Below are 14,070 nucleotides of genomic sequence, written 5' to 3' on the forward strand. Positions count from 1 at the left end.
ACCGAGAAAGACCCAGTATCACGTATGTGATATTCCTGCCAAAAATGTATCACTTGAATCTGTTTGTGAGGATGTACCAGACACAATTAAATAACAATAACTGGTTTGTATTCTTTAAACAACATCAAAGTCATGAAAGACAAAGAAAGGCTTAGGAACTATTCCAGGAGATTAAAACAAAAACAAAAACTACTGGTAAAAATATATTTTAATTAAATATAATGCATAATCTTGGATTGGATCCTGGAACAGGAAAAACAGTGTCCTTTAATAGGACAGTGGCAAAATGTGATGATGGTACTGCTCGGTCCAAAATGTCAAACAGCAAGCAACTGCCTGTTTCTTACAGCCGCTTACACCGTTTTAGTTGTAGTTACCCCAGCATGAGCTCACGTTCTGTAGCTTGCATCACTTCCTTTTGTTCTTTGCCTTGAGCATCATAGTAGGTCTCTTTCCTTTCCCATGTTTTAATCATTCTGATAGTTGAGAGCAGCTGGTCTGCATTCTTCCCTTCTCCATCTTTTCTTCAGCATAAACATCCTCCATCCTTTCAACCATTAGGGTGAGAAGTTGCCTTCCTCTCTGCGTGCTGTTTGCCAATGCTTCTTCCAAAGGATGGCACCCACGGTTGACAGAACATTTCAGAACACAGTGTAGAGTGTTGTGTAATCGTGACCCCATTCTACTGGCTCTTAAATACATGGGTTAAATACATGATTGGCTACTTTTTGCTCCTACCGGTACTATTTCAATAATAATGATAATCATAATTATCACAGTGCCTAACATACGTATATTGAGTACATACCGTATAATAGATTTTTCTAAGCACTCTTCATGTAACAGCTGACTTAGTATTTACAGCTCGATGAAGTAGATAATAATAACAATCATACCCTGTCACCAGATGAGGAAATAATCTGCCCAGGGTCACATATAGTGAGCGGTGGATCCAGAAATGGCTACAATAAATTGTGAAACTTTTACAGGCTGTTCATCCCGATTTCTCTCTCAATCAGATAATCTTAGACTTTTAAGTAAAATGCTTTAAAAAATCATGATGTTTGCATATCTTACTCTAAATCTGTGGATGTTTTATTAGATGATCAGTATTTACCACCTTAAAAAACATCATTAAATTCACACATCTAATTCTTTATCTGGTACAACATGAATTTACTTTATCAGCTGTTTGATATAAACATGCATTTTACCTCATATACCCCAAAAGTTGCACTGAGATGACAAAAAACATATAAAAATAATGGGAAAAGAATTCCATAGTGTGGTTGAAGGCAGGGAGGTGGCTGGAGGTCGAAGGATTGAGGGAACCACAGTAGGATGGATTTGGGGGATGATATGAAGCATACTAGTATAGATTCAGATTGACAATGAACTCTTTTTGAACTGGGGAGCCCACGTCCCCCATAGAAGTAAAACAGAGGATTCCATAGAGAAAATTTTTCGGAAGGCACCAAAATTAGAAGCAGAAGGGAGCCCAGGGCCAATAGCCTATAAATTAACCAACATTTGTGGAATTTTGTAGCTGTGTCCAGTCTTCACCTCCAGAATAAAGATGTGAATACAAGCATTTCAGAGTTAAGTTTAGAGATATTCCCAGAGCAGGCAGCAGGCTTGAGGGCAGTTGGTGGCTGGGAGTTGGCGGCCATCATGAGGAATTAGGAGATCCTTCTCTCTCAGGAGTTATGTGAAGTGCACACCCACTAGGAGAGCCTGGTCAGACATGAGTCCCCCTCTTTCTGGCCAACACAAGTCTACTTCAACCAGGGCTCCTTTAAAGAGAATCTTATATAGACCACCAGCTCAACCATGATTCTCACTGAGACTGGGAAATCCATTGCAGCCACAAATACTAACCAATCTAGTGTTGTACTGTGCTTACAAGTATGAAAATATGGCCAGGAATTCGCAAACACTTGAAGAAATTCACCTAAAAAAAGGAAGGGTAGCACTTCGCTCAAGGAATTGAGTTAATACATGCTACAAAACAAAGAAATGAATATAATTATTATTTTCATTTCATAAAAACAGGCTAATGACAAAAGGCAAAGTTCTTGAAAATTAGATACATTAAAACAAAAACGTCAGTAGATGAGTTGACTAGCAATGAACACCAAACTGCCTGAGTAGGAAGAAGGGAAAGATGGAAATATTAGGGGGAGAAAAATGTATGGTTAACGTGACCAAATAGTGGCCCCTTAAAGCAATACACTCTTCTCAGTAAGTGGCAATGAAAACCTTGTAGCTAACAGGATTTTAAGTATAGAGAGACAGAAGTACATTTAATTAAATATTTGCTTTATTACACGTGTTACCCCCTCAGTTTTCATTATCTAGTTTAATTGGAACAATGGCTTTACTTCGTAGATTGTTGAAATGTTTGCTTATGTGTATTTTATATTAAAATATATTAAAAGTTTATGTAATACAAAAGGATTCTTAAACTAGTTGAAATCTGTGATTGATATAATATTTAGGAATTTTTGAATCGACCTTGAAGTCATGTGTTTTAAACTAGTACTCATTTGTAAACAACCGAATTCTTTTTTTCTTAAATTTATCTAGGGTTTGGAAACATCTCACCACGCACAGAAGGGGGGAAAATATTCTGTATCATCTATGCCTTACTGGGAATTCCCCTCTTTGGTTTTCTGTTGGCTGGAGTTGGAGATCAGCTAGGGACCATATTTGGAAAAGGAATTGCAAAAGTGGAAGATACGTTTATTGTAAGTATGATAGCCTTTTAACTACATGTGGTTATTGTTTAATGTATTAAAATATTACACTTTTTCCATTACCTCAGAGCAGCTATACATTCACTATTGGATTTTCCATAACAATTTATATGTACTCCTATTAGCATATAACTCACTGTATAGTTATTTTTATACTTATCTGAATGAATAAATTAATGCATGAGAAAACTCTTAAAATATGCATTAAAAAGTAGAAATCTGACAGCCCTAGTTCAAATTCCAGATATATTGTCTCCTAGCTATATTTTGCAATTTATTTAATGTGAATAGAACTACTGACAATGAAACATTACGCTGAGAGTTAGAGATAATATAGGTTAAAGTTTAACAGAACTAGTAAAGACTGACAATATTTTATTATTTAAAAATGTTTTGGTACCCTTGTTCATTGCTGGTGTCACTGCAAACATATAACCCTTCTATGAAGGATATAGGAATATATGACAAACACAATAAAGATGACCATACAACTTAATTTAGTAATGTCATTGATAGAAATCTATCAAAGTGATATAATTCAGTAGAACCAACAGTAATATATATATAGATGTTCATGGCCACATTACATTCAATAGAAAAAAATAAAATGAAAATGCTTCTGTTACAATTTTAAGTAAAAAACAATAACACCATGAGCACAAACTTCTATTCTTGAAGAAAATTCTGGATAAAGAAAATGATGGTGTTAGACGATGGGGTTTAAATGATTTATTACTACTGTCAACCACTATTCCAAATACATTTTAGTTATTATTAAATGACATTTTCATATTTTCACAAAATTGTCAGAGCATTTTACATTTAACTCTATGGATGAAATAAGACTCTTGAGTATGGTTTTTCAATTTAAATCATAGTTCTAGTTTTTAGCATTATTATGTTTCATATTTAAGTTCAAAGTTCACTCTCAAATATTTTTACTGTTAGAGTGGAGTAGGTGTGGTTATTCCCAAACAGAAGTTTTATCCTTTTTATGGTATTATACTTTTCTTATATTGATATAAAAATATCTTGTATTTATATTAATTGAGAGGTAGGATTAGAGGCGTGAACTTGATAGTACTGAATTGTTCATTTATTCAACAGAGTTTCGAGCACCTACTGGATGCTGGGCAGTCTCTTTTGTGCTGCATCTACATCAGTGCATAAGACAAATTCCGTGCCCTGTTAGGGGATACATTCCAGTGGTCATGATTCAGCATTTAGCACTAAACACTTCTGAGAACTTTACAAATGTGAATTCACTTAGCTCTCAGGTGTGTGATAAGGACGGTGGACTAGCGAAACTTTTCTTTCTATTTTCCATTCTATGGTTTCATTGACCTTTATTTCTAGAAAAATTTCAAGCTCTACAATTCAGTGATTCTTCTATGGTGGGGCTGTGACCTAGAAAGGACAGATTCAGTTAGAGATGAATAATTCACGGTGATTAATCTCAAAAAGAGACCTGGAGATAAACTGCTGTCTATACAGTCTTCATTTAATGTCACACTGTGGAGATTCCTGATAAGAGAAGGAGGTGAAAAAATATGGGTACTCTGATGGCAGCTGTAGCTTAGAGGTGTGGAAGATTTATCCTTATTTACATATCATCTTTGATATATTTAGTTTTATAGTTTAAGACCATAGGCAGAGAGATAGTTCATCTGGCTCATCTGGGAATTAAATGTGAACTGTAAGTCTCTGAACATCCACTTTAATCAACTGAATATTGATTGGAAATGTGATAGGAGTGAGAAGGAATAATTTGATCAGTAGTAAATATTTAATTCACAGTTCAGTTTTTTTCCATTTTCATATATTTCTAGATTGTGTTTACCCCGCAATCAATTGTATGCCTATAGACTGGAAATATTTTAAGAGTAGTTCCGGTAAACAAAAGGATGATGTAAATCTGAAATTTGTATTTTAAGAGCAAATGTGATTTACTTGGGAGAGTAATTTACCTGTTGTAAACTCTGTAAGACTAAAGTGGTATCATTATTAGCATTGGATGTTTTGAGCTAGTTATGTTATACCCAATTTTGACTTTACTTATAAAGACAATGGAAAATTAATCATAAAAGGGAATAAAATAAAATTCCCACTTGCTAATTTGCTGATAACAGTGTACATAAGTTAGCTTTGTGCGTATGCCAATAATCAATTAATCTCAGTCATTTTTCTCTTTCTCTTTCACTCTCTTGCTCTCTTCCCTAGAAGTGGAATGTTAGTCAGACCAAGATTCGCATCATCTCAACAATCATATTTATACTGTTTGGCTGTGTGCTCTTCGTTGCTCTGCCTGCTATCATATTTAAGCACATAGAAGGCTGGAGTGCTCTGGACGCCATTTACTTTGTGGTTATCACTTTAACAACCATTGGATTTGGTGACTATGTTGCAGGTAAGTTTTTCTTGGCACCGCCACTGCTCTCCTAACCCATGTCCCTTCTTTAGACTTTTCACTTGGGTTTGCAATACAACACAGTGTCTGTATTAGTTACTAAGGTTGCCATAACCAGGTACCACAAACTGGGTTGCTTTAAACAAAAGAAATCCATTCTCTCTTGGAAGTTCAAAATCAAGGTGCCAGCAAAGGCATGCTCCCTCCGAGACTGTCAGAATCCTTCCTTGCTTCTGTCCAGCAGTCCTTGTTGATTCTTGGCTTATTGCCCCATCACTCCCATCTCTGCTTCCATCATCCCATGGCTTTCTTCGTGTCTCACTCACTGTGTCCGAAGGATGCCAGTCATATTGGATAAATGCTAGGCTAGTGTGAGTTCATCATACTAATTACATCTCTAAGGACCTCATTTCCAAATAAGGTTGCATTCCAAAGTACTAGGGGTTAGGTTAGGTCTACAACATATATTTTTGGAAGACACATTTTAATCCATAACAATGACAAAGCCAAAAAAAAAAAAAAAGCCATTCCATGACAGTGGAGGTAAGCAGATTGGTGCAGTTGGACATTTATTTTTTATTCTAAGAAAGAGATTTAATTACAGGTTATTCAGAATTTTATATTCCCACCCTATTTTCCAAACCCAAATATCTGCCTCTTAATTTTTCTTTTTTTTTTAGAGGTACAAAAATTTGAGTTTAACTTATCTTTGCTCTTTTTCCTTAGGCCTTTTCATATCTTAGTTTAAAAAACACCTGCAAAACGTAGATGTTCTTAGCTACTTAAGAACTTCTTTTCTCTAAGATATTTACCGTCTTTAATTTTTAGTTCTCAGGAAAATATTTTAGGCCTTTGTTAAAGTGTCCACTTTTTTATTCATTTTAAAATTTCTTCTTTTCTATATATGTTATTTCAATTGCTGTTTGCTTATTTATTTATTTATTTATTTATTTATTTATTTATTTTTTAATTTCTTCTTTTCCATATGTGTTATTTCAATTGCTGTTTGCTTATTTATTTATTTATCTATCTATTTATTTATTTATTTATTTGCTGCAAAAAGCTTTATTGTTCCATTTGGTCCAATGCCCGGGAGAGGGCTTCAGGGTGGTTAAAAGAATGGCTGGGGTTTTGGGTAGAGGCTCAGACACCAGGGGAGGTAGAGGGGCCCCTCACAGGCCTCGGGGCTCCACAGGCTCCTAGTGGTGCTGGAGGCTGAGCCTTTCCTAGGGCCACTCGCCCGCCCAGCCTGGGGCCACAGCCTGCGGTGGGAGCCAGGTGTGGCCCATCTTCTTGATGAGCTTCACCTCCTCACCCGGAAGTGGCTCTGCAGGACTTCAAAGCTGAGCGTCTGCGGGGGCAGAACCAGGGCCTGCAGGTCCACCAGGGCCTGGTCAGGTTCCTCCCCAAGTCCAGGGCGGCCTCCCTGGTGCCCTGAGTTCTGCCCACTCATCTGGGGGAGGCCTCAGCGCGTCCTGGGGGAGAGTGCGGCCACCGCGCTGGGTTTGCGCTCAGAGCCCTGGAGCTTCTCTGCCAATTTGGGGAAGAAGCGGCCCACGCCCTGGAGAGCCACATCCTCAGGGTCCAAATAGAAGCCCAGAGAGAGGTAGGTGTGGGCGGCCCAGAGAGGCAGGGAGAGGTGGGCAGGTGGCTGACCGCAGCCTCCATGTAGGTGGGATAATGCTGATGTTCGGCATAAGGAGTTAAGGTAAAAATGAAGCCGGTGTGTTGGCTGGTCCCGGAGGTGGTGCTGACGGTGGTGACTGGATAAGAGGCTGGGAGAAGGGGTGTCCCTGGGTCTGTTCTGTGCAAACACTATGGAAGCAAGAGGCAGCTCCGGGACCGCCTTGCTTTTGCTTTATTGTTGTAGCTCTTAGCAGAGGCAGGGGGAGGGGGGGGCAGGTGGTTGACCGCAGCCTCCATGTAGGTGGGATAATGCTGAGGAATCTGGGAGCTCATGGTTGTTTGGCATAAGGAGTTAAGGTAAAAATGAAGCCAGTGTGTTGGCTGGTCTCGGAGGTGGTGCTGAAGGTGGAGACTGGATAAGAGGCTGGAGGGTGGCCGAGGCAGGGAGAAGGGGCGTCCCTGGGTCTGTTCTGTGCAAACACTGTTGAAGCAAGAGGCAGCTCTGGACCGCCTTGCTTTTGCTTTATTGTTGTAGCTCTTAGGACTTACATTTCTGTCATTTCCACTCTCCTTTTTCCTGTTATATTATTTAATTATTATTGTTCTAACTCCAGTTTTAAGTAAAGTATAATTGTGGTAAAAGTAATATAAAGTGATCATGGATCATTTTGACCAGCTACTGAAAATCTAAACCATTCTTTAAAAAAAATCAGTTGGAAGTATTAGGAAAACATGCTGAATGTTATAGTAGGAATGTGCCGTTAAATTTTCCAGAGTAAACTCACCAGCCTAATTTAGTTTTAGGAGAGTTTTATACTTTCTGGCTATTTACTATTCTTGTTTTCTTGTTGTTTTTTTAGTCTTAATCATTTTTATTTTACTTAATCAATAAATAAATACAAGAGAATGGTTGTGAAACCATTGGCAATATGGTAAACTTTAAAGCATTTATTCAACTTCATTCATTTATTATATTTCTTGGAATGAGAATATATACATTTTTTTCATAAATAAATGCTTAATGCTTTACAATTACCCTATTTGTAGAAACTTGAAAATCATTGCGATTAAATGAAAAAAAGTGCACAAAGAATTTTCTTTTAATCTTACGATTTAAAATATATTCAAAATAACATTTTTACAGCAGTCAAAACCTTTAACTAAAAATAAAGAACTGTAGTCTCATAAGTTTAACAAGTGGCCACATTCTAGTTTAATTATTAACACCTGGAAAAAATACCGTGGCTCCTAAATAAGGGAGACTAGCAGTTGGTACAGTTTTCCCTTCTGGGCACTCCTAGTTTTGTCCTTATTATTTTTATTTCATCTGTTCAAACACAGACAATTGCTCCAACTTTAAACGTCTAAATGGACGTTGGGCATTTAATATCGGCAATGCTTGCTAAGACTTAAGACCTCCAACAATGAGAATCAGAAAATGTTCTTTCTTGACCCAAACTTCTCACTTAAATGTTTTCAGAAAGAGAACATGTTGTGTTTATAGAACATGTTGTGTTCTATAAAATCTCACAGAAGGCTGATAGTTCGTATGTTTTTTATTGATTGGCTAATTACAGTAACCTGGCAAAGCCTTCCTTCTTGGGGAACGTCTATCTTTGAAGATGAGGATGTTTTCATGAGTGACACTTTGCTTTGGTCAAAAATACTGTGTACACATCTGTGGGTTGGATGGAGGCCCTGAGGCAGGAGGGCACACTCCTGTGCTGGAGATCTTAGAGTTTTCTAACCAGGTTAATGTGGAGAGAAGAAGCTCAGACATTTGTACCTCCATATACTACACGCTTCTATCCTAAAACACCAATTTTTCTACCTCTCATCAAAGCTATTTACAGTGGGGCCTTGACTTACGAGTGTCCCGACTAACGAGGTTTTTGAGATACCAGCTGTCTCTCAGTCGATTTTTTGCATTGAGTTGACAGAGTAATTTGAGTTAACGAGCTCCTTAACGAGCTCCTTAATGAGCTCGGTCTCTAAACTCATAAGTCAAGGCCCCACTGTACTTGGCTTAAGCAGAAGTGGAAAGTGTATGAATACAGGAGAAAGTGAGACACACTGATGATAACAAAGCTTACACTCATGGCATGTTAATCTTAGGCTCTTGTACCACTTTATAAACATACTTAACAAGGGCTCATAACTAGAATACATATGTATTAGGTGATATATCTTCTATTTTTAGGCGAAAAACATTGGATTTGATTTTATTTTTAATGTTTATTTTTATAGTAATGCACCATTTTATTTATTTTTCAGCTTTATTGAGATACAGTTGATAAATAAAATTGTAAGATATTCTAAGTATACATCATGGCATTTTCATATACATAGACATTGTACTAGTAAAAGGATTCCCGCCTCCTAGTTAATTAATACATCCATCTCCTCACATATGTGCCCCTTATTTGGGGGGGGGGGGTGAGAACAGTTAAGTTCTACACTCTTAGCAAATTCCAGTGCTATAATACAGTGTATGCGTTATTTTCAACAATCAGCAGACTGTGTCAATCTAGTATAGGGACCACATGGTCTGAGACTCTAAAGAAACAAAAATTATAAATAAAAGAAATGTGGGTGGAATCCTAAAATAATGTTGATATTTGCAACCAGAGTAACCAGAAAAAAAAAAGGACAAATATTTTTACTTTATGGTTTTGTAGAAGATGAAAAACAATTTTTTTTAACTTTAAGAAATCAACACTCTGAACCTGGCTAGCTCATGTGGGCTTGTTAATATTCAGTCTCACCTGCCTGCAGAGTGAAGTGTGTGTATCAGTGGCGACCCTGAAGGTTAGAGCCGCGGCGATTTCTTTTAGTTGTAACCCTCTTTAAATTCATTAATTTTACAGAGGAAATAGTGAAAAATGGTAGAAATACACTTTACTAATCATTAGCAAATGCTGAGAAAGATAAATGAGAGAAGAGGCAGATTGACACCAGCTTTTGATGTATCTCTGTCTGCTTAATTGATGTATGCTGTAGCTATTTTGGTCTTTGTGGAGCCCTGCTCCTAGTATTGTAGTCTTTACAGCCTCGGTCCTTTTGCACAGGGAGCATTTTTGGAATGAGAATGAGAATGTGGATGAGGGGGCAGGTGTGTGGCAAAGGCTGGGTAGGAAATGTGTGCCCTTTGCCAAAGTCTTTGGAAAAACAAAAATTATGAGTTTTTTAAAAGGACCTTGGGAAAGAATTGCCTCATATAGTTCAATGTAAAAATAGTCTTTGCTTCTGGGTGCTTTGAGACTCTAAAGTACAATTAGCTGTGGAGTTAAGGCAAGTACCCGAACCTGGGGACTATTGGCTGTTTACCTTTTTAGAACCTTCTCTCTTGCTATTAGATGTCACTGCAGGTAGTGTTTTCACTTCGTTTTGGTATTTTTTGCTGGGAAAAACAAGAGGCACTGCTGTAACTTAAAACTTCTCATCTTTCTATTGGGTTTTCAACCTCCAAAGAAAACCAAGTTGAACCTCTTGTGATGCACCCTCATTGGCTGGTGCTCTTCTCAAGCCTGCAAGTCCTTTGACAAGGGATTAGGGATCAGTTACATTGTTGCATTGAACTTCTTGGAAGACAAATTCAAACTGTGGTGTGATGAAAAGAAAAGTAGATTTTAGAGAGTGATGTATAAATGTTTAGGATACAGATTGTAACCTTGGTGTAACTATTACGAACATCCCAAGAGCAGCAAGTGAGCATGTGGTGTTTTAGACCAGAACTCTGAAGCCGAGTGCTCATCCCCAGGGAATGAGCAAGAAAGTCCATGCAATAAGACTTTCTACCATGGGACGAAAACAGGACAACTCCTGATTCTATGTATTCTTAGGCCTCATTCCTTACATGTCATATAATGCATGATATAAATTAGCGCATAATAGATTTCTAATTCATAAGAAAATATATTTAAATTTGCATGCTCAGAACCTTTTCATTGCGGTGATAATGAATCAAAAGCATTTAGAGACCACTCATCACGACAAAACCACATAGCATTCAGGTTTCTCTGTGTATGTGATTGAATAGAGGAAGTCAACACTTACTAATTTTTCTGCAGGAAGAGCCCTCCCAGCAAATTTTTTTAAAAAATATTTTTAATTTTAGAAAGGGAGGAAGTGAGAAGAGAGAGAGAGAGAGAGAGAGAGAGGAGAGAAACTTTGATGTGAGAGTGAAACATAGATTGGCTGCCTCCTGCATGCCCCCTACCAGAGATCAAGCCTGCAACCTGGGCATGTGCCCTGACTGGGAATCAAACCTGCAACTATTGGTGATGGATGACGCCCAACCAAGTGAGCCACACTGGCAAGGGTGCTCCCAGTGAATTTTAATTTTGTATTTATGCAAGGGGTGTGTTTTAGTGGCTGGTTGGCTATCTTAGTGATTGTTGTCTGCTTCTTTCTGATGGCCCAGTGTTCTAGAGCTCAATGTTCTAGGGCTAAAAAGGACCTTTCTTTTACATATGAATAAACATAGTTGGTTGGTCTTCAAAATTGGAGAAAAGTAAAATTAATTACCTAACTTAACACAATTTAAAATATTTTTCAAAGCTAGTGACTTCTTTAATATATACTGCTAGGGTTAGAGTGGATCATGCAAGACAAGAATGTATTTCCATGAATTGTTTAGCAGCTGCCCTAAGAAGTCCTTAAAATACTCCTTTTAGTAAACCAGGCGTGTTCATAAGAGATAATATGACTGAATGAAAGCCAGATGCAAATTTATAGTTTCACAAAGCAGTGAGCTCAGATTACCTACTTTATTAATAAAAAGCAGAAGTTTTTGCCAAAAATTTAGATATTCTAAGAAATCTTCATGGTTGATATTATGAAAACACATTTCCCATTGGAACATACATTATTTAGCTATTCAGATATACCCTTTTTGGAATTTTGATCCATGAAATTTAGTATATTTAGTTGAATAATGACATTTTCTTCATCTCACACGTAGTTATTGAAAGCTCGCTTTGTGTTTTGTTCCTTATGTTCCTCCCTATAGAAAATATAACTTGGGGCTTTCCCAGGTCAGATTCTTCTTCTGGTGCATTTACTTTTATTATTTTTTACAAATTTTCACAGTTGTATAGTCATTTGGCATCACATTTTTTTTTGAGTTGGAAAAATATATTTGTTTATCTCATATTAAGAATTAAGTTTTCTTAGAATTGTATTTTCAAAGTCATTATTGGAAAAGTAGGTTTTAGTAACCACACCATTGCTTTCCCTTATAACCGAAAACATGACTCAGTGAGTGGAGTGCTCAGAGCTTGCTTAATTAGTGAAAGGGGATTTCTATCATGAAAACATATAAATCTCTATTGAAAAACCACGGCAAGATTTTTTTTTAAATTTTTGTTTAAAACAGTTTGTTCTAATAGCAACCCTGCAGAAAACAGTTCCTGATGATGCGTAAAAGCTTTGCAACTATGTCAGAGGCCAGTTATTAAAACTGCTGTTATGGAGCTGGTCTCTAACAAAAGTTTGCCAGGAATTCAGTGGATAACAAGGAAAGTACCTGATGAGGAAGAGTTCTGATAAAGAACAGTCAGTACTACCATCACCACCGTAGTGGCTCCCCAAACTGCTTTGATTGGAAAGAGAGGGTTTATGTGACTGCCAGGTGTATTATATCATTCATTCATTCAGCAATTTAGTGAGCACATGTTGTATATTCCATACTGTGCTTAGCACTTAGTGATAATGATTGCCTGTTCCTATGGATAGAATGTGTGAGATGCAGGAAGAGCTACCGATCCTGGTAGTTATTTTGTTGGATAGTGTAGGAAATTCTACAAGGAGTCAGGCCCACCCTGACTCAGCTAGTGGCTCTCAGAGAACTCATGAGAGAATTGATAGCTATCTACATGATTAATCAAATGGGATTTGACCCAGATGGCTCAGAAGTCCTACGAATTGTAGAGAAGTTATGTAACTTCCAGGATTCAGAATAGATATATGCTACATTTGACCCAGATGGCTCAGAAGTCCTAGGGACTGTAGAGAAGAAGTTATGTAACTTCCAGGATTCAGAATAGATATATTAGTAGCATTGTGGAAACATATGGACAAAAAAAAAAAAAGGAAATCATTCAATGATTAATAGTTATGGCTTAGGGAGGTTGGCAGTAAATTGTACTAAATTTGATGAAAAAAATCCAAATTGCTCTATCTTGAGTCTTAACAGTAATTTCTAGGGATGATAATTGTGTACACCTTATAAATTTCCATCCTCATAAAGGATGAGTGAGTGAGGCAGTGTGTGGATCTTGCTTTCTTTCTGGTCGTGAGATGTTCTAATGTCAGTTTTCCTAATTTTAGACCAAGTGCCGAACAGGAAATGGACAATGTCTTGAATGCTGAAATTGTAATTCCCCAAAATATAGGTCCAAATGCTAGACAGGTTTATCTTTTGTAACCTTGTGTTTTTCTGACTCAATGGCTTATGAGAAGCTTTGTTTAGTGGGTGAGCTAGTGTTTAATACTAAAGTCATATTTCCATTTGTAAAAAGGAAAATAGAATTTATAACATTACTGAAAGAGCCTTTTAGTCCTTGAAGCATGGAGAAAACACGTTATTCAGTTAAATTGCTTTACTATAAAAAAGGAAACATATACTAAAGCAGGAAGTTTTTTTTCTCCCTTTATATTAAGGCAGGATGGTTTTGATGAATAAAAATAAAGTCAAGCAAACATAAAAATACAGATAGCATTTTAGAAATAATGTTGATAACTTAGCCCAGAATGGCTAGATGATTCCCAGGCTAGATCTTCTTTTAAAAATTTTTATTGAATTTATTGGGGTGACATTAGTTAATAAAATTATACAAGTTTCACATGTACAATTCCATAATACATCATGTGTATATGATAGTGTGTGTTCACCACTCTAAGTCAAGTCTCCTTTCATCATCATTTTTTTATAAGTATTCTCTGAGTCAGGAGTATCACAGGGAAAGAAAATTAAATTTAAGGTGTGAGGGCATGGTATAGGCAAGTTCTTTAAATAGGGCCAACTGTTAGACATTGTTGGAATGAGGACAGAAGCAAGGTGAGGAGGCTTCTGGTAAAATAATGCTTATCTTCAGACTCACCTGGTTTCTAGGCAAGACCCTGCAAGAGAAGGGGCACACTTGTTTGATTTAGTGTTTGCAGCCCAGCTCGGTGTTTACCATTCAGTGTGGGCAAACAAGGCTGGTGGATAAATGATGGCATCATAGGTGACATGGACAACCAGGTCAATGCAAAAGCCTGGGATACAGAGCCAGGCGG

At 37.2% G+C, this 14,070-nt stretch overlaps 1 protein-coding gene across 1 annotated transcript in view; it reads left to right on the forward strand.

Moving 5' to 3' along the window:
- The first annotated feature begins 221 nt into the window (after positions 1-221).
- Positions 222-14,070, forward strand: part of LOC102263619 (potassium channel subfamily K member 2) — a 46,239-nt gene continuing 32,390 nt past the window's right edge. The window contains exons 1-3 of the mRNA XM_005868508.2: positions 222-369; positions 2,587-2,747; positions 4,977-5,163. Of these exons, the coding sequence (XP_005868570.1) occupies positions 222-369; positions 2,587-2,747; positions 4,977-5,163 (496 nt within the window). The remainder of the gene's footprint in view (positions 370-2,586; positions 2,748-4,976; positions 5,164-14,070) is intronic.

The sequence above is a fragment of the Myotis brandtii genome, unplaced genomic scaffold (genome assembly GCF_000412655.1).
Source record: "Myotis brandtii unplaced genomic scaffold, ASM41265v1 scaffold270, whole genome shotgun sequence".
Taxonomy (NCBI): domain Eukaryota; kingdom Metazoa; phylum Chordata; class Mammalia; order Chiroptera; family Vespertilionidae; genus Myotis; species Myotis brandtii.